Below are 27,084 nucleotides of genomic sequence, written 5' to 3'. Positions count from 1 at the left end.
AATGAAATCCATATGCTTGTAAAAATTCATTTACACTTTGCACTTCAAAATGTGTGACAGAGTCTCTTCATAAATCTTTTAATGTCTTTGTTTACTTTTGCAAGCATCCGGTTTGTGAGGACAAACTCCAAAAATTTGGAATCAGAACCCAGCTGCCATATTCAATTAGCATGCACCCTTCACAGATGACTAATAGGGCTGTAGACATCTGGAACAAACTCGTGGACACTCTAAAACTAAGACGCACTGTTAAGTAAGAAGGCCTGATGAATGCTTGTGAATGTTACTGTAACAGTAAATTCTACTGCTACCTTTTAAGTCATCTTTTGTCACTAATTTGGTGTGTGTGCCTTGGAAGGCTTTGAGAATTTGAGGATTTCCTCTAGTTAAAGTTCAGCAATATATGAAGCTCTTACCTACATTTTGAATTTCAAATGACATCTGAGATGGACAGGACGTTTCCTCTCTCAATGGCCATAAAAATCTGATAGGATCTTTCAAAGAGGGAAGATTTGAAATGTAACTCTTCCCGAAGATGATGAGTTAAAGGCTTTTGTGCTATCTTGCGGTGTCTCCAGTAGCAGCTAGAATACGTAGCTTTGCCTTAACGAAAGTCATTTACTCATCAAAGAGACACAAACTGAAGCCCAACATGGCTGCCCGTAATCATTGCACTAAAGTCAGCAGCAGATGCAACAGGCTTTTCAGCCCCCTGGAGGTGAATGCGTTTTCCAAGCAGGACGAGGTCTCTGCACACCAATTCTGGATCTGTAGACATGACACAAAGCATGATCACATAAAATTGATCTAAGTGGACTTGCTACACAAACTCTGCTTCAATGCAGTAATGGCAGTGACCTGCTGGCTGTTAATCCTCACAGGTCTAGCCATGAAATCATCAAGTAGTCTTAAGGTCTTGGTGAATGTCCCAGGGCCATCAGATATGATTAGTAGGTGATGGTGGCTCTTCCCTCTGATGCTGTCGAGTGCTCCAGTAAATTCAGAGACTTGCGTTAGCAGTCTTGATGGGCTCTGGATCATCAACGAATCTAATATATAGCCAAGGCCAGGTGCGGTGGCTCATGCCTGTAATCCCAACACTTTGGGAGGCTGAGGTCAAGGTGGGAGGATGGCTTGAGCCCAGGAGTTCAAAACCAGCCTGGGCAACACAGCAAGACTGCATCTCTACAAAAAATTAAAAATTAAAAAATTAGCCAGGTGTGGTGGTGCATGGCTGTAGTTGTAGCTACTCAGGAGGTTGAGGTGGGAGGATCACCTGAGTCTAGGAGTTCAAGGCTGCAGTGAACTATGATCAAACCATTATACTCCAGCCTGGGTGACAGAGTGAGATCCTATCTCAAGAAACAATTTTAAAAAAAATTATATATATATATATGTATAACATATATATTATATATGTATTACATATATGTGTACATGTAATGTACATATATGTACATATATGTAATACATATATTATACATTACATATATAATATACATTACATATATTATATATGTATTACATATATTATATACGTTACATATATATTATATACATTACATATATACATTACATATATTATATACATTACATATATTATATATATATTACATATATATTAAATATATATGTAATAGCCAATGTGGTCTACAAGGTTAAAACACGATTTAATTCACCATAAAATGTTGATGTACAAAGAAAAAGAAGAAAACAGCAACAATAATAACACTAATAAAAGCTGACTGTGACCCAAAGCAAGTCCCTACTCTTTATGTATATTATTACATTTAGTTCTCACAGCAGCCCAGGGAGAGAGGTATAATTTCCATTAAACGGATGAGGAAACTAAGGCTGAAAGGTTTTGCCTAAATTTACCCAAAGCAACACAACTGGTAAGTGGTAAAACTGAGACTTTGAACCAGATAGCTCTGCCAACTTTTAGCTACACATCCCCTATCTTTTCCTAAACTGCCTCCTGCATAAAGATGTTCCACAGCTGGTATTCTGAGTTAAATATGTGCAAACGACCACATTACAGATGGTAAGAGAGGCTCCTTTTTTTAAATCTAAGAAATAAATTATCGTTGCCTCGCCCATGGTAATCTTTCTGGATTTTATCCTAAAATAAATAGAGAGTGACAAGATAATCATTTTCCTTGCTGTTTGTTGCCTCTGTAATATGTTGGTCCTTACAGAGAATATTGTATTGTCACTTTAAATGATTAAAACTTTCAAAAAGATCACTAAATATAGATAAGTTGCTTAAAATGAGAGACAAACTCAAATGAACCAAAAAAAATTAAAATTTCACAAATATAAATGAAATTGATTTTATTTCCCAAAAATATCAGTTTAGATTAGGTTGGTTTTTTGTTTTTTGTTTTTTGTTTTTGAGACAGAGTCGTACTCTGTCACCCAGGCTGGAGTGCAGTGGTGCAATCACAGCTCACTGCAGCCTCCCTCTCCTGGGCTCAAGGAATCCTCTTGCCTCAACCTCCCAAGTAGCTGGAACTATGGGCATGCACACCACATCCAGCTAATTTTTTTTTTTTTTTTTTTTTTTTTGGTAGCGATGGGGTCTCGCTAGGTCACCCAGGATGGTCTCAAACTCCTGGGCTCAAGCAATCCTTCCTCCTCAACCTCCCAAAGTGCTGGGATTACAGGTGTGAGCCACTGTGCCTGGCTAGTTGCTTTTAAAATTCACATATGTTTATTTTAAACTCAAAGACTTCAATCTATGTATATATTACAGTCAAAGTTGGAAGTGAAACTTATTTTCGAGGTGCTATTGATGTCTAAGCTAACTTGTTTGCTAAGTCATGTGTTGATGAGCCTAGAAAGTCCATTTTTTACCACATGTGCGAGCATCTGGCTAACAATAATAATAATAACAACAACAACAACAAGAGCCCTTCTCTTGTAAGTAGACCTTCACAACAGGAAAGTCGCCACTTTAACAAAACGACAAATCTTTTACATTGTATTATTTATCTTCATGCTTGTCTTCATCTCCTGGAACAATATGTGCTCCCCCTGGTGGCCAGAATAATACTTTCAGCTTCCCGGTTCAAGCTAATCATATTACAACTTGTTTGCCAGAGAAGCATTTTTTATGTTTCACAAGTTTCAGGCTCCAATTCAACTTTTTAAGAAGTCAATTTCTTTCCATTCATTTAAATATCTTGCTTACTTTTCATCCAAGAGATTGTTGTTAAATCAAAACCATCTAGTAATTTTTGTTTTGTTGTTTGTTTGTTGTTTGGGGTAAAATAAAATCTTACAAAGCTAAAACCACATCCGCAAATGACTGGAAGAAACTCTGAAAGTTAAAATTGTGAGGTCTATATAAGAAATGACACTGCAGATAATCCATCAAGTCAATATATTTCACCAGAGAAAAAGGAAATAAGACGTTACAGGATGGAAATGTAATTTAATAGCTGAATGAATACTTATCTGCCTATTTCATCCTTAAGAAGAAAAAGGAAAGTGAAGCCAACCCAGGTGGTTACATTATAATGCAGTTGAAATTCTGCCACCCATGAAAACTGCAATTGGGATTCCACTTTTGGATTTGGCCAGCCAGAAACAGATGTGTGTTCCAACAAGAATCACAGGCTGCATCTCCTGGACAAGAGCTCTTTAGAGTGCAGCAGGAGTTTCAACTGGTTTCAACTCCAAAGAAAGGACCAGACTAAACTGAGTATAATTGTTCCAAGTGTTTAGAATTCCCAAGTTGGACTGGGGCTAAATGTGTGGTTCTCATTTTATGGCCTTGAAAAAGAAGACAGTGTGATTCTTCCTTGTTCTGTTTAAAAAAAAAAAAAAAACCGAAAAAAAAATTTAAGGTTGAGATACAAATGTTTGGCTAGAAATATCTCAACCATAGGACATTTCTTCAGTGAGTAAGGCTATGGTTCAGACAGCAAGGTCAAGGTGAAAACCAAATACCACTTTGTGCATAAATCTTGCCCATTAAAAGAAGGGATTCAAATGTTTCTTATTATATAGCCTGTCTGGATGCACAGTCCTTTCAACTGAGTTCCTCAGGCACATTCTAGCAAGATTCTAAATTCATATCATCCAGCATTACATGGGGCAGGTAGAGTTTCTTTTGAAAAGAAACCCAGGCCAACGTAATCCTAGCTAGGGAAGCTGATGCCAGGAAATCTACAGTGTGCTTTACCGAAACCACAGTTCAATTAAATAAATTCCGTCCTTCTTACCAGAAACACACAAATGGCAGAAATACAGTTGTCAGTGAGTGGAGTTCACTCGTCAGGAGGTTAATTCCACGTGGATTTTAGTAAATTGAATTTGGGATAGGTTTAAAAAAATGCTTGTGCCAGTATTGAAAATCTAAACTTTATTTGTAGCCAGTATTTCTTCACACAAGGTTTTCCCGCACCCCTCTGCCTCCATGTCTCTTTCCTGGCCCAGAGAGACTGACTCCCTCCAAAGGAGAGGAAGCCTTCCCCTCACACTTTCAAATGCCCTTCAGTGATCTGTAGAACAACTCGGGGCATATTCAAGAAGGGCAAAACTTCATGCCTCTTGCCCCTCAATCCTCCTTTCCTTTGGTTTGTTTTCCTTACTTCTTGCCAAAAAACAGCTACCTTTGGCAGGGAAGTTATTACAATCCATTGCAAGTACTTCCTCCAATAATGAACACAACAAAATCCTGTCTTTATTCATTTAAAGCACAAAGCTGGCCCTCTTTACAAATACCCTGTTTTTAATAAATCCTCGGTAATAGACATCCATTCACGAGAATAAAGTGGGTACGTTGGAGCTGAAGCTGGTGGTACACAAAGAGCAGATCTTCAGCTCATGTCTGTGTGTGCACAGCACAACTCATTAGTGTGCACTTTCAAATAACACATAGACAGAAACAGATATTTTCCCGCATGCATGTTTTTCCTGGAAAGATTCACAAAATACTATAACAGCATTCACCTTTAAGAACAAAAATGAGAGCAGGAAGAACTTCCACTTTTCATTTTAATGTTTCTGTACTGCTTGAGTTTTTTAGTGATATGCATATATTATTTCTATTCTTTCAAAAAATCAGAGGGCTATCTGATTATGTCTTTATTTTCTTTGGGTTACATCTCTATATTTTTCTTAAAAAACTTATTCTTAAATTAAAAAAATAAAAGGCAAAGACAAACTGCGTTTAGGGAGTGATTGTTTCTCAAATTATTCTACCTGACGTGATGCTGCATAATTTTATTATGAGCTCTCAGTTCCTCCACAGATCCATACGAACAAAGAGCAAAAGTGCAATATTCCAATGGGATCTTTTGGAAAATATTTAAATTCTGGGTCTCCCACCAACCTTACAAGTGATTCCTCTAACTTTTGTTAACAGATAAGCAAAATTGTCTCCAGAGAGGTGAAGCCACACCAGTGGCAGTCTTCCTACAGGCCAGGTCACCTTGCGCGTTACTGCATTGAAGGCTACATTTCACAGACAGGTTCCAAGAGGTCCCAGTCCCCTGACACATACAGTGGAGCAGAGATTTAAGCCAAGTTCACTAAGATGTTCCGTGACCCCCAGCCGCGAGAGAGGGGGTATGTCCCTCCACACCCCACATGAAATGTCAGAGCCTGCTGTCTCTGGGACGAAGGCTGCCTATCCTCAGTGAATGCTCGCCCCAGAGCCAGGGAACTCAAAGACCCGCCTCCAGCCACAGGATACAGGGAACAAGAGGCAGATTTGAAAAATGCCTCCCTTTGCAGGTGGCACTTAAAACACAGGTGCTTTGCATCCACCCTGGGGCACATTTCCCAGCTCTTCTCCCCCATAACCCTGATCAGCTCAAACACAGAAGTGGGCCGTAGCAGGGAAATGGGGATGGTGACAACTCAAAGGTAGAAGTTGTCATATAGATTCTTCTCATTCCTTCAGAAAGGGATGTGATGTCTTCCTCCTGGCCTGAGCAAGCCAGTCCTTCTCCAGGCAGCACAAATGGGTGCATGAAAATTCTGTCCAGGACGTCACGATGGAGCATGCAATGCTCATCTAAGCACAAGGAGACAGGCTGAGAGGATGGGGGACTTGCGAACATGCTTCTCTGTCATACTTTTATCCTATTATCAGTATGACAAGCTCTTCTACAGGATATGCTGCCATGGAAGGCTGAGGACTTCAGTCTCAAAGTCCAAGTCTCAATCCTGCCTCTCTGATGAGATAGTGTCACCCAGTTTCCAAGCACAAGCCCTCTAATTCATACCTTGCTATGTAGTCTAAAGAAAATAAATCAAATCCCTAGCCATCACTAACACTGTCTACAAAGTGAAACTTTAAAAAAAAAAAAAATACAAGAGACTTTGAATCTGAGAAGAAGAGTCTCTCTAGGAAAAAAGTAAGTACTGTTTTATAATTGATACCTTCAACAGATACTATCACAAAGAGTTGAGACAAAAACTGTTTACCACTAGTCCCCTAGGTGGGACCAGTGCACACACCAAGCAGGCAGCTCCACTCACAAACAGCAACTTCAATTCAAAAATCTCTTCCATCAGTTTTAGAAAGTCAAACAGAGGGAGGAAAAAAAAAACAATTAGCCGGAAGCCCCTTTGTAGTGCAAACCCCCTAGATTACTTGGTAGCCTGGGATTGTCTTCTTTAGCTTTTAGAATCCTAGAAATGTTCTGAAGAAATCCTCCATTCTGCCTCATTGCCTTTTGCCCATTTTACTCTTTTCAGAATTAACTGCATTTTAAGGTGGTTTCTGCATAATTTCCCTTGATAGTGTTCATCCTAGGAACTCAGGGGAGAGGGTAGCTGCGGAGTAAGAACTCAACACTCTGCGCTCAGAAACAGACTTGCTCACCTCACCACACACCTTTCAGACGCTTTCCTTTATTCAGAGGCAGCCACCTTTAACAGGCAATGTTAGGCTCTCGCCAGGGATATTGCTATGACTACAGAATTGCATTATGTCCAGGGTACCACCACCAGCTCGCCTAACTTGGAAGCAGCTCACAGCTCTTGCGGCTGGCTCTAGAAGATACTTTCTGGGTTGTTTTTGTTGTTGTTTTTGTTGTTTGTTTTGTTTTGTTTTGTTTTAACCCTCATCCCTTGCAAACCAGAAGTCCAAATGAACCTTTGTACCTGGAAGCAGTCTGTGGTTTAAATTAACAAATGTGCTGACCCCTGAACACCAAAAGGTGCTGATGTGTTTACCACTGGTCGGATTCCCTAGCAAGTGTTGCGAGTGGAGGGGTGGGAGGAGACACCTGCAGGACAACCCAGTTTTCTAAGCACTGAAAACACCAACAACCCCTGTGCTCCCTACTCCTACCCCAGTCTTCTTTGGGGTGACATCATCTCAGAAGGGAAGAGAAGCCCGGCGGCCACTGGGCTCTGAGAAAGAAAACAGATTTCCAGACAATATGCTGCGGGGATCGACGGGAGAGGACAGTTCATGGAGGGTTATTTAGGGTTTGTTATTACAAAAAAATATACAAAATAAAGGCTGTGGCTTTTCTGTCCACTTCCTAGGTTTGAGCCCCCCTCCATTAGGGCTGGTGGGCTCAGAGGAGTGAAGGCTACAAAGTCCCAGGTGCCAGAGAAGGGACTGTCACCGAGATGGCTCTAGGGCTCTCAGGGACTGAGGGAGGGTTGGGGAAGCAGTAAAACAAAGGGAACTAGGGCCCTTGGCAGTAGAACCAGAGAGAGAGAGAGAGAAGGAACGACAGGGATGGACCAGGAAAAAGGGCTGATAGCATATAGAGGACTAGAAAGAGGAGACGGGGGAAGGAGCGGGGCTGGAGCAGAGGTCGGAGCAAGGAAAAGAGAGTGGAAGGGCAGAGGGAGCCCTGGAAGGTCGGGGAAAGCCGGGGTGGAAGGTAGGGCGGAAGGGAAAGAGAAAGGGAAGGGAGGGAGAGTGAGAAAGAAAGAGGGGGGAAGGAAAGAGGGAGAGAGGCGAGACGGAGACGGACAAGAGAGTGACAAAAAAGAAATTTGAAGCTGGCAGAGCGAAGGAGGCCACGTCAGAGCAAGGATTGTGAGGAGGGTACGACAGTCTAAAACCAAAGTTCAGAGAAGCCTAAAAACCCAGACCAATAAAGGAAGTGTGGTGGGTCGGGCCAGAGGCAGGGCTGGGCCTGGGGGCTGGCTGGGCGTGCACCCCGCGGGCCGGCACTGGCTTCCTCCTCCGCGAGTCCTCCGATCCTGCCGGCGCCGATTGCCGGGGCCGCCGCGCAGACCTGTGCGCCCGGGTCCGCCTGCCGTTCCCTCCGGGCTCGGGTCCGGGGAGAGCTGCCCCTAGGAGGTCGAGGCCGGGATGGGCAGTCCGTGTAAGCTACTGAGGGCGTCCGGGGCCTTGCTGCCGGGGCTGGGAGGCTTCCTGTCAGCCACTGCGGGAGGAAGCACAGAGGCGTCGGATCACTACCTAGCGCCGCGCAGTGCGAGAGGCACTGGGACTCAGGACGCCTGCAGAGCGAGGTCGTGAGCGCTCAACCCTTGAAGGCTCTGGAAGAGTGAAGCAGAGACTCGCGCTCTCCAGAGACCCCAAGCTTCCGTGGGCGACCAGCCCTTCCTCTCCCGCTAGGAGAGCCACTTGCAAGGAGAGCCTTGGCAAGCGGGACTCCTCGCAAGGCCATTTGCAAACACTGACCGCTGGCCAGGTGCAATTCCCGTTGCCGTCCAACCCCCTCACCACCTGCTCAGTAAAGGAAGTGAAGGGCGCTGAGGGCTGGGAAGGTTTCAGGTCTGATGGCGACTTCCGCAGAAGGGAACGGGACTCTAACGTTGCGCGGACCCTCACCCTTTCCAAACCCCAGGCGCGCGCACAAGTGCGAAGAGCAGCCAATGCGTCGAGTCCGCTGACACCCGCGGCTCGGAGCTCGCTGTGGGCAGGGGGAAATCTTGCGGGAAATGAGCCACCAGAGATTTCCCTGGAGCGGCCTGGATTCCTCCGACGTAGGAGGCAGTTGCGCTTTAAGTGAGCGGCAAACTACGTTGTGCCCACGAGGTCCGGGGATCCAGATGCGCTCACCACTGTGGGCAAAGCACGTCCTGGGACCTGTGGGCCTCCGGATTAAGTGACAGTGGGATTGCCAGATCGGGCAGTATTCTGCGCCTTACTCTATTATTTAGGGGCTTGGGAAGGGGCCCAAGTTTTGCCACCGGAAGCCAGAAAGTGACGCCACGATTGCGCAAGCCTGTTTTTCCTTTCCCAACCTTGGGCCACTCTGCTTCTCCTACACTAGGATCCACAGTTTGTTTATACCTACAGGGGCCTATTTTCAATTTTCTTTTTTCCCCAAGTCCTCCTTTAAAGGGGGAGCTTGGAGCGCCTCGATTTGAAGTAAGGGGAACTCTGGATTTTTTTTTCTCCTGCAGCTTCCCTCGCCTCAGCCTCAGGCGCAACTTGCTGTGGCTGCGCAGAGCTGGGCCAACCACCTCTGTGCAAGACACACACACACACACACGAAAACACACGGTTTCATTGAGGTTTTAAAGAGGTCTAAAGACCTTCCCAGGACAGAGTGGCCCCTCTGCTTTTCCCTGGCTCTCAGCTCTTTTTCCTAAACAAAGTTGTGGCCGCCCAGCCAACAAGTATTCAGACCTTTTCTTTCTACCGTGGACACACACTTCAAAGTGAGGACCTGTTTAGAAAACATCTGAGGAGGTGGAGGTTTCTCAGCCAAGGGACGGTTACCTTAGAGACAAGCAAGAAACTGAACTCATGAAAAATAAACACCCAGGAAGACTGCATCCCACCCTACAGGGGCGAATCCTGCTGTGTTTTTAGCCCTGTCCGAGCCATCCTTCCTCATAGGGCCCCTCCTGCCCTCCATTCCCTCCATAGGACAACATGGGTGGGTACTTCTGGGCCCTCGGAGGCCGGGGCCTAGGTCAGGCTCATTTAATTCAGGGGCTAAGAATGGGGAGAGGCATTTTTTAAATATTCAACTGCAATTGCAGGGCACTCTGAGACCACCGCTGAGGGGAGGCACGGGTCTGGGAAGGGATCCCCGGGGCTGGGTCAAACGGAGGCCGGGGTTGCCAGCGTCCGGGTGCGACAATGCCAGCGCCCTAGTGCTCTTTGACAAAGTTTACTTTTAGGATCTTCCAAGAACCAATCCCGAGGCAAAGGTAACTGGAGCGAAGCTGCAAGTTATCTTTAACAAATATAAGCAATACATTTTCTTTGTGCGTATGCAATATCTTATAGATTTGATTTCCAAATCTTTAGTCATTCCAGTGCCCCACGAGGAGGGACTTAAAACCCTGAGGTTTCGAGGGTCTCTGAAAACATCCTGTAAATACCAGCTGTCTTGAGGGAACATCTGGTGGTGTCTGTCACCTAAGGGTGGGGAAGGGGAGATGGTCGTGCCCTGGCTGTGAAAAGACATTTGGATGTGGGTGGAGATTGCTAGAATGTCAGCCTCTCCAAGTGAAGATTAAGCGAAACTTTTTCTATTCTTCTCAATTCCCAAAAATTAAAGTTTCCTTTCAGGGGATGGGAAATGTAAATCATACTTTTTACCTACATAATAGGAAACCCAGACTCACTACCTTTTTAAAAAATAAGAAAAAAATTAATTATAGTATTAAATAACACAATTAATCAATTAATATCTAACTAAATGCTAAATTTTCGATTTGACATTTGATTAAGTTTCACTTAGAGTAACTGTTAAGCTGTTCATTTGCACTAATTTGGAGGACATATTGATATATATTGCACTGTGCGTGTGTGGTGTGTATGTGTTAGGTGATCAAAGGTATTTGCTTTTACTGAGCATTTATTGTATTAAATTGCTTTTCATTACACAGAAAATTTTTTTCTTACTGAAAAGGAATTCACTAAATACTATTCTCACTATTCTTATGAATTGAACAATTGCTGATAGTAAATTGTCCTCTGGGACAGGTTTCTTTGAAGATATTAATTTCTTAAGAACTGATCAGAAAATAAAAGGCAGTGATTCTTATTATTTTTCTGTCTTTCCAAAGACCAGTTGTGTTGAGGGAATAGATCTTTGAAGTCAGCTGTTCTACCAGTAAGGAGTAAAAATCCATAACCCAAGCATGTATGTAATTTTCAGGCTGTGAAAATAGATAGATAATGAATGATTATTTCTATATTCCTGTTCGAACACAAACAGTTGCATGCCAGCTTGAGAAATCATTGCTAATGGTGTCCCCAAGTTATCTGATTATCTTTTATTAGAACCTTTAAAGAACTTGGAGGACCACAAAATTAAATTATTAATTTAATAACTAGAGTAACAAATTATTGCTGTAGTTTTTAAAAACAGGTGGGATATTACATAATAGGAAACCGATATAATGGTAAAAGGGACTTATGCCAGCACCATTCAATGACCCTGTATTTCTGAAAAGGAAAGTGTCTTCTAAAGAAAAGCAATCACCAGTGAGGCTTAATGTTAAAATCAGCTTCCCCGCAACTTCACCACAAATTAAGACAGGTAGTTTAGAATTAGGAACTGTGTGTGTTACCTTTGGCTTATTATCTGCACTTTATAATTTGTGTCTAATGTAGAGCTTAAAATGCCTCCAGAGCAAAGTGGCTCTATTGAAAACAAATGCATTCCTCTGAAGACTGTGGGTCTTTTTTCTAAGTCTTCCTTCTCCTTAAGATGAACCCAGGGAAATATTTCAAATCTGTGGTTATACATTTTTAATTCAAAAGAACCTGCTTATTTAAGTGATTTGTGTAATGTGGTAAATTTTATTTTGATTTCGATTTCGACAGATAACCTCAGTTGTTGAGAAAACAGGTTGATTGGAGGCTGAGGATGAGTGAAGAGCTCATCTGCGACCCCTTAACTATCCTTAAACATAAAGCTTAAAGGAGTTCTTACTCTCAACTTTTAACATTTCCTTCACTTGGATTTTTCTATAAATGAGTAAATGATAGTATCCTATTTAAATTAAACTTAAAGTTTAAAAGAGCTCTAAATCCCAATTTTTATAAATTTTCCTTATTTGGATTTGTCTGTAACTATGCAAGTGAACATTATCCTAATATCCCAGGATGTCTGTGCTCTAGGAAAGGTAGAAATAGAAAAAGTATTTTTCTCCCTTCATTTCACTGTTGTGGATGGCATCTTTATTTCCTTCCTGCCCCCAACCCCACCCCCACTCCCCAGGGCATGCCCTCCTATCTTATCAAGACTACTTGGAAATAGCACTTTTTGCCTGGGCAGCACCAAGGAGGATGGCCCTCCTGTCCCCTGCCTGCCCACTGCCACCTGCCACTACATCCACCTCGCTTCCAGCCCTGGACAGGTGGAGGCAAAGCAGCTAGTAAAAATCCTTTTATAATCTGGGAACTCCACGCTGTCCCCCAGGTTTGTGCCTTGTCTCTTTCTCTGCTGGGGCTGGGACGCCCTGGGGTGACCCTTTCCTTTCCCAGGTTGGTTGAAGTTGCAAATTTCTGGTGCTCAGAACCTAAGCACTGGCAAGTTTGAACTTAGCAAATCAAGCCATTCCTTTTAACAACAAAGAAAATGAGGACTCAAGGGCTGGTGAGCTTTTCCCAAGTTAAAGGAAAAACTGGAACCCTCCTGGTTGTGTGAGAAGATCCCCCTCACACTGCTGACTGTCAGTGAAATACCTAAAATCTGTTCCTTGACTTTTCAGGAAGTGGACTTATGGAAAAGGAAGAGGAGGAGGAAGCGGAAAAGGAGGCAAGACTCCCAGGCACATTTTCCACAGAAAGAGAGAACCCCCCCCCCCACACCCACCACCACCACCACCCACAACCACAGAAAGCTCCTGAGCCTGGAGTAAAGGACACTGATTCACATGGCCTCTACTTTCCCACAGTGTGTATTTAAGAAAAAGAATCCAAACGCCTTTTTTTCTCTCTAAGGAACCTGGAAAAAACAGATGGGCAGTGGGGCAGAGACGGGAAGGGTCCTGGGATGGAGGTTAGGTGCCACTAGCAAGTCCAACCCCACCTAAAGGGCTTAGGTGCCAGAACAGGTCTACAGAAAGGTGAGCCTGGAGGGTGCCTGCTAGACGTGTCTCTGGATGGAGAAACAGAAACCCAGAAAGAAGCAGGAACTTGGTCGAAGGTGCCAGAACCGGATCCAAACCCACGCGTCCCGTGTGCCAGAAGGACCTCCTTTCTCCTCTCCCATCATAAGTGGAGGGGACAGTCTTGGGGCCAGTCTCTCTCAACCTCGGGTACCTTTATAGGGACACCTGTCAGAACTAATCTGCTCCAAGAAGCTACATGCTTAAAGGTTAACCCAGAAGAAGGGTTCATGCCCAGGACCCACCTCTTCCCCACCCGCTCTCCCTTTTCCCAGGCTCACACCCGCTCCCCAGTACCCTTCCTAACCCTTCCAGCATCCACCCGCCCCACTCCCTGCGCTCCTCACCTTCTCGGCTGGGATGCTTGAAGGTCATTGCTGCCGCGAGTTCCCCGCCATGCACAGCTACGCCGGCCCCGGGGGGCGCCAGAGGAGGACCTTGCGCAGGCGGCCACGGCGGGCCCGGGGCGAGGTAGCCGCCACCCGGGGCGCTGTACACGCCGTGCTGGTTGGAGGCCGGGTAGGCGCAGGCGGGGAGAAAGCCGCCCACGGCAGAGAGGGTGGAGGCCGACTGTGGGGATAGAGAGGGACCGTCAGCAGCAGAAAATCCTGCCTTCTCTAGCCCACGCCATCACTGAGACGGGGGTTTTCGTCCATTATCGCTCCCCCACGTCCTGTGCCCATCCATTATCCCCATGCGAGGCCTGGCCTCTAAATTTCCTAGTCAGGACTCTTTGGCAAAGTGATTTCTAAGAATTCACTCAAACTGTTACAAATAACGATTTGAAGGGGTCATGGTATTCATATCGGGATTTAGAGAAAGAAGGCCCTTGACTGTGGATTCGTCATCTGGAGTTCCAGCTTTTTTTAGCTAAGCTATCTTGGCAAAGGCAAGTCACCCCCTCTAAAGTCAGACTCTCCCAAACTAGTACGCTTGAGGAAAGGACAGAAAGGACGCTTGCTGGCCGGCTGCCAGATACAACCATCTCTCTGCCTGGAAATTTTTTCTTTTCTTTCTCTCTCTTTTTCTCCACTTCCCCAAACCTTCTGCTTCCCTACTTAAGGTCACGGCCTCACGTGCCTCCTGGTTACCTGAGTGTATTTAATGTCTGCCTCTAAGGCAGGTTTCTCTAGCCCATTCACTGCGGGGGTGGCGGGGAAGGCCGTGAGGTTCACGCCGGCCCAGTCTTCCATCTTGGGAGAGTAAGCGGTGCCTTCGCTCCCAGCCAGGGCCCCTGCAGGAGAGAGAGGACGGATTAAAAGGTGCCTCCGAATCTGCCCTGGGCACACGTGTGGCCAACCACCCAATTTGTATCTGAAGACACGGCCAGGGGTCCCACAAAATTTGTAGGTGGCCTGACACTCCACCAGGAGGCGGCAGGGACTGGGATGTTCACCACTCCGGGTGGGGCGGAGGAAAGGCAGCCAGGCCTGCTGCCCGGTCCTCCTAGCCTTCAACCCGTTTCCCACGAACGGGAGGCTGCTGCTGAGTCAAAGCCTGGGCAGATTCGGCCAAAGCGGCCGCTCCATTGTCCAGACACGGCTCCCAGAAACTTCCGAGTTCAAAGCTACAGCAACCTCATGAAAATTGTATTGATTTCTCAACATCTGCACAAGCATCTGGAGGGCAGGGAGACGATTCTACGAGAACTGCCTCTGGAAACGCCCAGGGTTTCCCAAAAGAAGCGTCAACATTGTTGTCCCCACCGGTCAGATAGAAGCACACAGCTGCTCCCCGGGCCCTTGTGTGTGCCAGGAACCAAGGGAAACCTCCAGATCTGCGTGCAGGCTTGGTGGGGTCACCTCCGGACCAGCTGCCCACTGCCATTCCATGGGAAGCTTTAGCCTTAGGCTGGGTTAGAGCCACCAGGAGACACAAAGCCAGAGCAGGGCCACAGAGGCGCTGCTGCTGCTGGAGCTGAGCACTCACAGTTTCTTTCCAGCCACCACTCTTTCCTCCTAGGCTATGGTGAATTTTGCTTCTTGCCCTCCTCCTGAGTCTGATCACCTAAGAGTGTGCCATCCCCTGGCCAGCTGCTGGCAGCTGGGGAGAGCGCAAAGAAATCCAGACCCGATTCTGGCTGGTTTCTTTCCCAGCCAGGCATCAAAGTTGTTCCAAACCTCCCGCCTTCCCCATCTTCCTCGTCACCCACTTGACCTATAGTGTGTTAAGCTTTAATTGCAGATAAATGACAAATCCTTGTGAAGGTGGCTGCAGCCCCACCAGCCATCACCGCAAACTCCAGGACCTGCAAGGCCACAGGACCTTAGAGATGTAGGCCACTCAATCGACCACAAGATCCCTTTTCCTTTAACTCAGAAGAGCCACTGGGCCTGGGAGTGGGGGACAGAACCCTTGGGAAATCGTGAAGGATTCTGAGAGCTAAAGAAAGGGTCTCAAAATTGAGCGGGTTTTTTTTCCCCCTTAGATTTGGCAACAGGGGCTTGCATACTTTTTGCAAGAATGAAAAAGCACAATTTCAGGCCTCCAAATTTGTGGTCGGCGATTGCTCTTCTATTTGGGAAATATTTTCCATATTTGTCATAAAAAGTTCAAGATGTCCGAGGTCTCTTACAAAAGGCCCAGGACCCCCAGCCTCCCTGGCCAGTGTGGAGCCCTCCCCTGAGCCAGAACCGGTCCCGGGAGGAGAGCGAGTGTGAGTCCTCTCCTGCAAGCCTGCCCGCCCCAGGTTCTGCCCCTTAATAGAAGGCTACGGAGGCCGCCACAACTGACCTGTTTGCTCCATAAACGTCCGGATGCCCAGGATGTTGCTGACCGAGTGTGCCGAGGGCCATGAGCGCGGGATGCTGACGTGGCCCGCCGTGCCCGGGACCCCGGGGTGGCTGCCCATCTTGGCGCCCGTGGGCGACACGGGACTGGGGTAGGGGTACTGGTAGATGTGGTTGTAGGGCAGCGTAGGCTGCGACGGCGGCTGCTTACTTGCCTCGTACGGTCCGGGCTGCGCCAGGCTGCCGATCTTGTTGCGCAGGATGCGGCTGATGGAGCTCACCGAAGGCACATTGTACTTGTCACAGACGCCGTCGGCCAGCAGCCGGTCGCGGATCTCCCAGGCAAAGATGCCAGGGTCTCCTTGCTTGTAGTCCCGGATATGCTTGACCACGTTGGGAGTGGTGACGCGGGGCTTGCTGCCCCCGATGGCCCCGGGCAGAATGGAGCCGGTCTCGTTGTAGCGCGCCAGGATCTTGCTCACGCAGCCGTGGGATACGCGGAGCTGCCGACTGATGTCACAGGGTCGGATGCCCAGCTGCGCCAGCTCCACAATGCGCAAGCGGATGGCGTTGGGCAGGGGGCGGCCGTTGACGAACACACCGCCCAGCTGGTTCACCTCGCCATACGTCTGCTCTGCGGATGCGCCAGACAAGAGTGAGCCGGAGGGGGAGAAAACACCCGGCGGGTTAGCCAAGGGTCCCCACGCGGAGCGAGGGACTGCACCCAGGCGCACTTCCAAAGGTGACCTGTGGGTCCCCAGACAGCTCGGAGTCCAAGGGCAAACCGCCTGGGTCTGGCTTGGAGTGGGCAAGGGCGCAGAGGAGCCGCGGAGTGGAGCGCGGCGCATTGTAGCCCTCCGTGCCCTTTCGCGACTTTTAGCGCGTCTACTTGGAACACTCCCTTCCCAGACTTGCTCAACTGCCCCCTGAAGGCTGGGGATCAGAGGAGAATGCAGCTTCTCCAGGACCCAGGACTGGGTCGCCCAGGGAAAGCGGACGAGAGGGAAGGGAGGCAGGCGGACCCGACCCACCTCATCAGCCCGCCCGAGCCCTGCCTGTCGCCCGCCCCTTACCCATAGCGAGCGGGCCGGCCAGCTGCCTGGCGCCGGGGTGGCCGGGGTGGCCGGGGCTGGGCCCGGCGCAGTCCGGGAGAGCTTGGGCGCCGCCGCCGCCGCGGGAGAGGCATAGAGGGAGGGCGCGCGAGAGCCGAGAGCCGCGGCGGCCCAGCCGCGGGCTGGAGACGCGCTGTGCGCGGCAGCGGAGCGCGCTGCCGCCCGCTCCAGGGCCTGCCCCCGCCGCTGCTGCCCCCTCCCAGGACACTCTCCACGCCCGCGACCCCAGGCCCAGGGTGAACTTCATCCGATTGGGAGAAATTCGTCTGACCGGGAGGCTGCAGCGTGCGGGAATCAATTTGACGTGTCCTCCACGTCAATCTCGGCAGTCACGCCGGAGACGCGCGAGTTGGCAGCTCATTGGTTCCCGTCACTGCGCCCCAGCGCCCCCCTCCCCGCCCTGAAACTCTACCGCCTCCTTCTATCCTCCCCCCTCGGCCCTCTTCCACCCCCTCCCCCGGAACCCACCCCTCTACACACACACACACACACACACACACACTCGTCCCAACCCCAGCTGGGCCTGGGACCTTCCACTGCTCTAAGCCCCTTGCAGCCCCCTTCCTCCTCTAGCTTTGGGAATGATGGGGAAGTCATCTCAAATTGATTAGTGTGTTAGTACTAGTACTCGTTTTCGTTTGGGTTTTAGTTTTAATTCCGCCACCATTAATAATAAGATAGAGAATAAAAGTTTATCGTGGAAAGGTGTTTCGGGTGTGGCTCTCTCTACCTCCCCACTCCCGGGGCAGCGGCCGGGGAAGGGTGGGATCAGTACCCCAGCTGGCTGGGAGTGTCAAGGGGAGCGTCCAGCGCGGTGCAGGGCTCCTGTCAGGAAGACACAAGGCGGAACTTGTGTCCCATTCCTGGCCAGGTCCTCAATCCTTCTCTCAGGAAATCTTCACGTTTAATAGCCAACCACTCTTGGAATAGTGGGGGTGATTTCGGTGACGCGAGAGGGGCACGATCCAAATCCTGTCTCCTACAGCCAGGCCCAGCCACCAGAACTCATCCCTCTCCAAGAAGTGACAGAAGGGGCAGGAGGCAAAAGGATCCCGATCTGCTGCTAAGGGGCGCATAGATCCGGCGCCCTCCTGTCCCCAAGCGCGACCAGCGGGAGGCCAAATGCATAGCTCCAGCTCTAGGTCTGAAGGACAAGTTCCTTTCTCCCTGGCGGTGGAATCTCGCACCACTCTATCCCAGGTGGCCTGGCCTCGTCTTTCTCCCAGCACCTGCAGCTTCAGGAAGTCTCTGTTAAACCACAGAATGGTCATTTCTCCTTCATTTAAATGAGGTTTTGCGCAGCCCTGAATTATTTACCCCTGAGATTGAACATCAACAATTTCTCTGTTTCTACCCTGCACCAAAGCAGTTCTGAACTCCCCAATCTGTGCAGCTAACTGTGTCCGGGAGCCATGCGGTGAGGGCCAAGAGGAGGAAACTCGTGGTTTTGAACATGAACTGATTTGAGGGGGTCAGGATCTGAGAGTTCTGAGGTTGAGCCCAGTAAGCACGAAAGGCATTGGGCTGAATGTGCTAGACCAGGAAGAGGGCATAGGGGAGAGAGTAGGAACAGCCGAGGTTTCTGAGACTCCCAGCGCTCCCCTAGAGGAGAGAACCCCCTTCCCCTCCCTCCTGCCCACCCCAAGGGTCTAGCTCTCCTTAGCCACCCAGAGTTGAGTATGGCGCCAGCGCGGTGACAGTGGCTGAGGAGCACATGGACCCTATCAGCCCACCCTGGGGTGCCATGGCTGCGGAGGCCCCGACACCTTTGCCTCCGCTGTAGGGCCAGAGAGCATCCCTGGCTCCTAATCCACCTGTCTAAATGTATCTGTCAGGAGTGACTGGCTCATAATTCCTGGGCTCTCTAGAGAGAGCACGCGGTGGGGCCACAGACAAGAATTACCCCTGGAAAAAGAAAAATCAGGTTTAAAAGAAGTGAACTCTTCCTCTCCGGCGGCATGAACACAGTACAGTCTCTGGCTCTGGGAGGTCCTGGAGACCTGGAGGAGGTTTGAGGGTCAGTGCACTGGCAGGAGGGTGCGAGAGTGGGAGCAGGGGAACCTATGTAGAAGATTAGGCCTGTCCATGACAGCGTAGGTTTGGAGTAAGGAACAGGGAAAGGGAATGGTTTGGATTAAAGTGGGCACGCCTAAGCCAGGAGTTCCGCGAAGGCAGCGAAGAGAGGACTAAGCACGCACAGTATGCCCGGGGCTCCGGGGGTGCGGGGAGTGGGGACGCACCCTGCCCAGTGCTCTCCATTGCGGAATCTGCTAGCTTCGTCGGGCGCGAGATACCAAGAAAGGTTGATTTCCAGACCTTGGAGTCTCTGAGATAAAGGAACGCCACATCCCTGCCCCAGTCCAGTGGATACTCGTGATCCAGAAAAGCAGCTAAAGCCGCTTCTTCCCCCCAGTAGGTGAGGAGCCAACAGGCACACTCTAAAGACGAGGAAATAAAGCCGGTCGTGACACCGTGAGAGCTGGTTCGCCCAACTACCCTTTCAGGGGAACGTCCACCCGACCTCTGCTGCCGAGCTTGGAAAAGTGGCAAGGAGTCGCAGTCCAGGACAAAACTCCGCCCCCGTCCCCGTGAAGGCCGCCCGTGGCTGGGGGCTACTGTAGAGGGGTGAGTCTGGGGACTGCGCACGATGAGAGGGGGTGGTTCTCCCCGGTAGCAGAGTCCGCGAGCCCTCGTCTCAATCCTGGCCCCTTTCCCGCAGCCAGCTGTGCGCGATCGGGAGCACACAGCCCTCGCTGCAGCCTTCTGTACGGTCGGGCATAGGGAAAACCTTACAGTTTGTCGCCCCCTGTCGTTCCCCGGCCGGGTATCGCGGGTTCCCGAGCTGCAGGCAAGGCTTGGTGAGAGATGGCCCTAAGATGAGATTGCAGAAGGAAAAGAAACGTCTCTCCCACCTCCCAAGGAGGCAGCTTAGCCCTCTCCATGGCCCGGGGACAGCTACTAGTCAGCGCTGAGCGCACAGAGGTAAAGAGCTCGCGGATTCTGCGTTTTTGCTTGGCTGGGTTTGGCACCGTATTTCAGCGTCCTCTGGACGCGGAGTGCAACAAAGTTCCGCTTCCAGGGTCGCGGGAGCCTGTTAGCTGAGGGCGCACTCAGAAACCTGGGGCAAAACTCCTCCGCCTGGGGCTGGACTCCTAGCAGGGCAGAGGATGGATTTGAGGGCACCCGAGAGGCCTCGGGCCCTCGCCCAGTTTTCCCAAGGCAGGAAAAGAAAGAGAGGAAAACTCTTTGCCAAAAGCGGGAGTCAAAAAGGAGGCGCGAAGGGGTGCCTGCCCTTCTGGGGACTGGGGGTTGGCGGCAAGGGGGGTTACTGATGAGTACTCCCTTGCTGCACGCCACCTGAGCCGTGAACTCAGCACCCGAAACTTCACACTGCTAAACACCCAGGGGTTCGGTGACAGGGCCGCTCTTGGAGCTACAGTCGCCCCCACTTCATGTCTCATACTTGGCTTTGATTTTTGGTGGGTTTGTTTCCGGGAGTTAAAACAAGCAATAGGCCGGGATGTTCCCCGGGCCCATGCATTTCAAGGACTCCAGGAGAAACCTTAAGAAAAAGCTGATTTAAGTCCAACTTGGGCATACAGGTGCGCATTTCGGTTCTTGCGGGAAGTAACAGAGGGCAGAAAACACAGGTGGCACTCCCCGAGAGCCCTGACCAGACTTGGGCCTAACAACGAAAGCTGGTACCCACCAGCAGCAGCCCGCAGGGGCCGCAGGGCCGGGATCCCGGGTCTTCCTCACGACGTCCTAGCCTCAGGCCTTAATAGGCCCGCTTTCGCTCCTGCATGAGTCCTGGCTCTGCTCAGGACCTGCGCTTTTACTGTGTTTTTCAGAGTTTTAAGAGCACTGAGCCGTGAGTCCTGTGGTTCAAAATCAAAGTCAAATTGAGTCTCTTAATTTTCTTCTTAAATTTACGTTTGAAGGGGGGAAAAAAGCAGCTCGGGCTAAAAACGCACTTTATGCATCAGGTTATAGTACCAAGCTCCACACGTACACATGCCCATAGTTTTGCAAAAAAGATCCGCCACATCATACTTAAAAATAAGAAGAAAATTGACGAAAAGAGAAATGAGGAGCTGCTAGCTGCAAAGAAACTATGGGAAGAAGAGCTGAGCCAGATCGGGGAGCTGCAAACCCTGGGGGAATGCGAACAACTAACAAACCAAAAGCTGGCTTGTGTAACAAAGCAACGAAACTCCGCGGGGAGTGACTGCGGCGGTGGAAGGAGGGAGCGAGGAAGGGGAGAGGAAGACTAGATTCTGAATTGGCGCCTGTGAGCGCCGCCTCGGAGCGCAAGGTCAGAGCGTCCTCCCAACAGTGTGGATCCTCAAGGACGAGGTGGGGAGTGCGTTTTGCACAGAACCTGCCTCTCCTGACTAGGACACACACACTCTCCAGACCCCAAATGGAAGGTGTTGAGGACCCTGCCAACTGGCATTAAAACAGAGCCCCCAAGAGCGAGAAATAACGTCCTTGGCTTCGCGGACCCATTCCCGCGGCTTATTTTCATTTGGCCTGCTGCTGACCAAGGCGGTCGTAAAGTTGGTTCTTTGCCTAGGCCTCCATGATGTTCGCTACCCTGGAAATGTTTATTATCGAAAATGAGTCGGGTCAGCAGTGGTGGATGGAGCACCGTTTCCGCTGACACCGGCCACTACCAGCGAACAACGTCCTTGGCAATGCATGGCGAGAGAAGCCAGGAAAACTTTTTTCGTTTTCCTAAAGTGAAATGAATAAAAAAGAATAGGTGAACATTTTCAATGTGATTAACAAAACGGTGGAAGACCAGTGCTCCTCAATTCTGTTCAGAGATGTAAGAAAAAAGCAAATTAGAAAACAGATTTGCTGTGAAACCTGCACTAGAAATAAATAGGGGGAAATTGAGTATTGGCAACGAAGATCTGAGATACTTTCTACCCTGCAATGCAGGGATCTGACTACTACATTAATAACATTTATTTTGGAGTAGAAATATTTTAAACGTGGAATTTGGCTGATAAAAGTAAACTACAGAGGGTTGGTGCCCTTCGTAGGAAGAAACGGTTTCTAGAGCCTTCAGGAGGATCTGGCATTCTTGCCATTCTTGTGTGTATATTCTCACTAGCCCCAAATCGAGTTCTGCAGATTGCTATTATGTCTCTCTCTTTCCCTGGCAATGAGCATGTCAAATAAGCCTCAATTTCCTCTTATATAAAATGACCTCTACCGTGCAATTAGATCTTATTTAATTTCATTTCATCAACATTAATGCCTGCAGAAATTTCCAGACATGGGTCAAAATTCCACCTTTGCAGTGAGCACTCAAAAAATGTTTAAGTGACAGTATTAAGTCTAAATGTCACTAATAAAATGGAAATTATTTGGGAAACTTGAAATGTCCATGTGGCATATCTCCCAGGTATTTGGAAAAGGGGAGATCTAAGAGTAGCCACAGGGGTACAAAGGATAGAAATGGTATTTGTGAAGGGAGGCGAGAGGGAGGTGGTGTAAATGCCTGCAGGATTGTTCACAAAGGCAGCAGTAAGGAGAGTCTCCTGCTGTCTAGAGGATACCCCTGCAGATCTGACTAGCTCAGCTGCAAATATTGACGCGTGTGAGACATCCACACTGGCCCAGCCTAATTGGAACCAGCTTGAAGTGTGTTGCCCTTGAATGCAAGGGTAGTGCTTTGGAAATTCTGTTCCTACATGGTAATAGAACCTGAATAATGGACAAGGAAGCTGAAGGACCCATGTGGAGCCCTTTGTCTTGATTAAAGACAATGTCAAGCCAGTCCTTGTTTGCCTGGATTTGTCTAGTTTCTTATTAAAGATCAGTCCTCTCCAATCTTCAGCACACACCCACACAAAAACATAATTCAAGCCCTGAAAATGAGATAGGTAGAAGGTTTGCCAAAGGAACGCTAACACCTGCAGCTACTGCAGGTGTTAAAACCAAAGTACTGCTCTCATCTTCAGTTATCCATTTCTTCCATTATTAAAATTATGATTAGAATTAGATGTTAAGGCTTTTATTTTTTATATCCAGCATACTATTTAGAAACACCGCTATTTTGGAATAAAGACTTTGTTACAGGGTTTTGTAAACTCAGAAGTCTTGAAGTCCTTTATAATTGAATATTCTCATGAAAGTAGGATCTCCTTCATGTTCATTTAATTTATCATATGTATATCACTGTTATTTCCACCCACCTTGGCATAAATCATTTTCCTTGTTAGAAATCAAGGATCTTTTATGATGAGCTTTCTTTAAGGCACAAATGGATTCTTTTTACTTGTGAGTAACTTTTTACTGTCTGCCTAGCCAATCACTTTTAACTAATTATTGTTCTACATATTTTTGTCTCTAATTGCTATGACATCCCAATGCTTGCTACATATACATACATACGTACATGCATACATACACACACAAAAAAATGCACACACACACACACATATAATATGTCCGCAGCTTGGTGATGGTTTTAATTTTCTTCTCCCTCCCCCTTGTGTACGGACTATGAAGTTTTATTGAAGACCTGTAATGCCTCCGGTTTTGATTTAATGTTTTGGAGTTTGTGATCTCATTGCCTGGCATGGAAAATATTAGACAGGGTCTGTAGATTTTATGCAGGAAAAGACCCGCATCACCACCGCGGGTGAGTGCTTCTCCCCAGTCCAGCAATAAGCCGACTGAACAGTCATTTAGAGTCGATGTTCAGTTCTGTGCCGTTGAATAGACACCACTTCAACCAGTCCTGCTTTTGTAAAGGGTTCTTTAAGAAATACCGAATCTCAACTGGTGCTGCATGTTGAATTCACCAAAGGGAGACTTAGAAGGCCCTGATGCCTGGGCCCCATCCCCAGAGATTCCGATTGAATTTTTCTGGGCTGTGGCCTGGACACTGGGATTTTTAAGAGCTGCCCAGGTGATTCTAATGCGTATTAAAGTTGGAGAATCTGCTTTAGGAGAAACTGGGAAGAGAAGGGCTGGTGTAACATGATACTTCTTGCTTCACAAGTGTTTTCCTGGATGCCAGAGGAAAGGCTGGTGGCTCACTGGTCTCACCTCTGTGAACACCTTACAGTGGCTCACGAAAATATATTTAAATCCATGTCTAAAACAGCCTTCCTGTGCATTTTCACACTATGTCACTTTGACCCCTCCTGGAAACAGGGAGAACACTGCCTTCCCAGGCTGGGTTGGCTGCCTGACGTTTGTCGTCTTTAAAGATCCCTTTGTCTTCCTGCCCTCACACAGGTGACCCCAGCCTCCTGCTTAGGTGTAACCGTCTGTACAGCTTCACTGTACAGTAAGCTGGAGGGGTTGGGGAGCAGCAGAGAGTCAGCGGCTGACTTAGCCTCTCGGGCTGACAGATCAAATTTGGGAGAGGTGGCAATGAATCATAAATGCTACCCAGTGAGGGAGTCAGAATGATTTCATTGTCCAAGGTGGTGGGAGTTGAACTCGACTGTTAGCACTGTTAAATAGCACAGTTCTCTAGATATGTAAGGTCACAGAGCAATCATAACCCTCAAGCTTCTGATGCCATCTGAGAAATACAGAATCTTCTGAAGGGCTCAGTGTAGTTTGTATCTTTATGACTAGTGGGGTTGTTAACATTATTTCATTGCCATGCAGCTTAGAACGGGTGTTCTAAGTGACTTTTGCACACTGGCTAGGGACTACTGCATTGCAGATCTGAGTGTTGCTTTCATCCAGACCCAGACTTGTGGTCCTCATAGAACACTTCACTTATGCTCTTCCAAGTCTCAGAAATCAAATAAAAGAAAGCTCCTTTTCATTTTCGCTAGCCTCACCTTGGTAATACATGTTAAAATCTCAACTGCTTGATTTGATTTGATTTTTATTGTTTTGTAAGCTTATTCTAAAATACAAACCTCATTTCATTTTTTAAACAAGTTGCAAAAAATCTGGAAGTAACCGCATCACTGTAGGACCTTTGTGTCCTCAAAAGGTACATAAATGTGCAGCATTGTAAGCAATGGTTTTTCAGATTCTTTTTAGCTGTAAAATGTTGTTACTAAGTCACTATTAAGACTAAAAGAGCAAATACACAAATTCTTGAGGGGCTTTGGGTCTCGTTTATCTTTTAAAATCTTGCATGGACACCTCTTGAGAAGATCTTGAAATGCATATTTTAGAAACCTCATCGGTTTTTTTAAAGTATCTTGTAAAATATTCTTTACATTCATCTACTTTAGTAAAATTAACTGTGTGTTACATGATGATGTTAAAATAATTTATAGGTACATGAAAATTAATAATAGCAACAACAGAAACTAAAATGTCCTTAAAATGACATTTAATATATGGTATTTCTCGGCAACACCCAGAAGCTTAAGGGTTATAGGGTTACAGGAAATGCAGTAACAGATGCTGAACGAGGGTGCAGGACTGTAGATTTTATGAACGGGTATGCTGAGAAAATGAGTTTTGACAAGGTTTCTAGGCATTTCAACATTGGCAAAGTGGCTAATTGAATCAACATCCGTCAGACTGGGAAATGCTCTATACTTGGAATATCTGTTTTTGGCAGGCCAACAAGGCGAGAGGTTTGCTCCCCTGTAATGGGTACCCTGTAACGGTACTGTCCATTTCGTTTTGCATAATAACACCTCTGGCTGAGCCCAAATTCTGTGTGGTTTAATCTCTGTTATGCAATTTTGTTATCCAAAATATAACCCAGTTCGTTTTGCAAGGGGCTGGTCATTTCATGTGCGGGATATGTGTTCATGTTTGCGATGTCAGCCAGCTGATTTGGGCAGAGTGAATCAGGCACTTTCATCTTACTTTCTCTTTAAACTGGGGTGTAGGTAACTGTGGAAGAGGAGCTGTGGAATTGGCTGGGGCTTGACATTCAGCAGAATTTTAATTTGGACGAATAGCTTTAGGCAGGGTTTGATGGCATTTTGTTACGACTCAGGCTTGAGGTTTTTCTGCCATTTTAGGCTGTACTCACCTGCCCTTCATTACAGAGGGAGTGGGGACTTAATTAATGACCCTCTGTTCTCATTGTGCCTTCAGAGCTTCTCTTTGCAGCTCTAGTATTTAGGCTGCTAGGAAGGTTGAAGAAATTTGTGACCAGACACTATTAGAGCTACTACCCATGGCTAGTGCCTGCGTGTGTGTGTGTGTGTGTGTGTGTGTGTATTTCATTGTCGAGTAAGCACACAGAGGATCTACACATGCTCTTTAAGGCTCAGTGTTTATAGGTCAAAAAATGCATATGCACCTCGAACTCAGAAAACCACCTGGCTACAGAAAAGCACAATATGGACAAGTCCAGCCATTTTTTTTAGCTCAAAAGTCCTCAGGCTGAAATCCATGTTCTGGATTCCACCTCCTGAGGCTTAATCTCATGGATCTCATGGACCTCAGTGTTTTCATCTATATGATAGGGTCATGGCCAGGGCCAAATGACCTAACCACAGAAAACACTTGATGACAGGAGATGCTGAATCACTGGCCATTATTCTCATTACACTATTTTTCTATACTTTTTTTTTGAGACAAGGTCTTGCTCCGTCAAGCAGGATGAAGTGCAGTGGCACAAACACAGCTCACTACAGCCTCGACTTCCCGGGCTCAAGCCATCCTCCCACCTCAGCCTCCTGAGTAACTGGGACTACAGGTGCACGCCACCACATCTGGCTAATTTTTTAATTTTTTGTCTCGCCATGCTGCCCAGGCTGGTCTTGAACTCCTGGCCTCAAGAAATCCTCCTGTCTCAGCCTCTTAAAGTGCTGGGATTACAGGCATAAGCCACTATGCCCTGCTTATTTTTCTATACTTTTAAAAAACTAATACATTTTAATTTGTGTCTTTTTTTTTTCTGACGAAGTTTCTCTCTTGTTGCCCAGGCTAGAGTGCAATGGCATGATCTCAGCTCATCGCAACCTCCGCCTCCCAGGTTCAAGTGATTCTCCTGCCTCATCCTCCCGAGTAGCTGGGATTACAGACATGCACGACCACGCCCGGCTAATTTTGTGTTTTTAGTAGAGATGGGGTTTCTCCATGTTGGTCAGGCTGGTCTCGAACTCCTGACCTCAGATGATCTGCCCACCTCGGCCTCCCAAAGTGCTGGGATTACAGGCGTGAGCCACTGCTCCCGGCCTTTGTGTCTCTTTTATAGGACATCTGTTAAACATGCAGTGAATGATTTGCCAATAGAAATATGTATAAATCAAGCC

At 47.6% G+C, this 27,084-nt stretch overlaps 1 protein-coding gene and 1 long non-coding RNA gene across 4 annotated transcripts in view; one reads left to right on the top strand and one right to left on the bottom strand.

The window, feature by feature from the left end:
• Positions 1–4,354: 4,354 nt before the first annotated feature.
• Positions 4,355–17,166, bottom strand: PAX1 (paired box 1). 3 transcript variants are annotated; one of them, XM_009436913.4, is made up of 5 exons: positions 16,832–17,166; positions 15,763–16,392; positions 14,121–14,263; positions 13,377–13,599; positions 4,355–8,369 (listed from the first exon to the last, which is right to left on the bottom strand). In XM_009436913.4, exons 1-5 carry the CDS (start codon positions 17,115–17,117, stop codon positions 8,278–8,280), a joined length of 1,374 nt encoding a protein of 457 aa, XP_009435188.2. In that variant the 5' UTR covers positions 17,118–17,166; the 3' UTR covers positions 4,355–8,277. The 3 variants fall into 3 exon arrangements, with proteins under 3 accessions (XP_009435188.2, XP_024207872.2, XP_009435189.2); XM_024352104.3 differs by having other exon boundaries at positions 4,355–8,359; XM_009436914.5 differs by lacking the exon at positions 4,355–8,369 and adding an exon at positions 12,804–13,183.
• Positions 17,167–19,231: 2,065 nt separating this feature from the next.
• LOC134809195 (uncharacterized) overlaps positions 19,232–27,084 on the top strand; it is a 92,482-nt gene continuing 84,629 nt past the window's right edge. Inside the window, exon 1 of the long non-coding RNA XR_010154297.1 lies at positions 19,232–19,495. This is a non-coding gene — a long non-coding RNA (uncharacterized LOC134809195). The remainder of the gene's footprint in view (positions 19,496–27,084) is intronic.

Source organism: Pan troglodytes, chromosome 21 (assembly GCF_028858775.2).
Source record: "Pan troglodytes isolate AG18354 chromosome 21, NHGRI_mPanTro3-v2.0_pri, whole genome shotgun sequence".
NCBI classification, from domain to species: domain Eukaryota; kingdom Metazoa; phylum Chordata; class Mammalia; order Primates; family Hominidae; genus Pan; species Pan troglodytes.
Note: the sequence above shows the minus strand (reverse complement) of the source record. Positions and strands in the feature narration are given on the sequence as shown.

Excerpts from the sequence above, each read along its gene's own strand:
- PAX1 (XM_024352104.3), bottom strand. The coding sequence starts at position 17,117 with ATGAAGTTCACCCTGGGCCTGGGGTCGCGGGCGTGGAGAGTGTCCTGG. Across the intron at positions 13,600-14,120 it reads CAGACATTAAATACACTCAG|TCGGCCTCCACCCTCTCTGC; the intron begins GTAACCAGGAGG and ends CTATCCCCACAG. Across the intron at positions 8,360-13,376 it reads CAAGCATCCCAGCCGAGAAG|GAAGCCTCCCAGCCCCGGCA; the intron begins GTGAGGAGCGCA and ends AGTGGCTGACAG.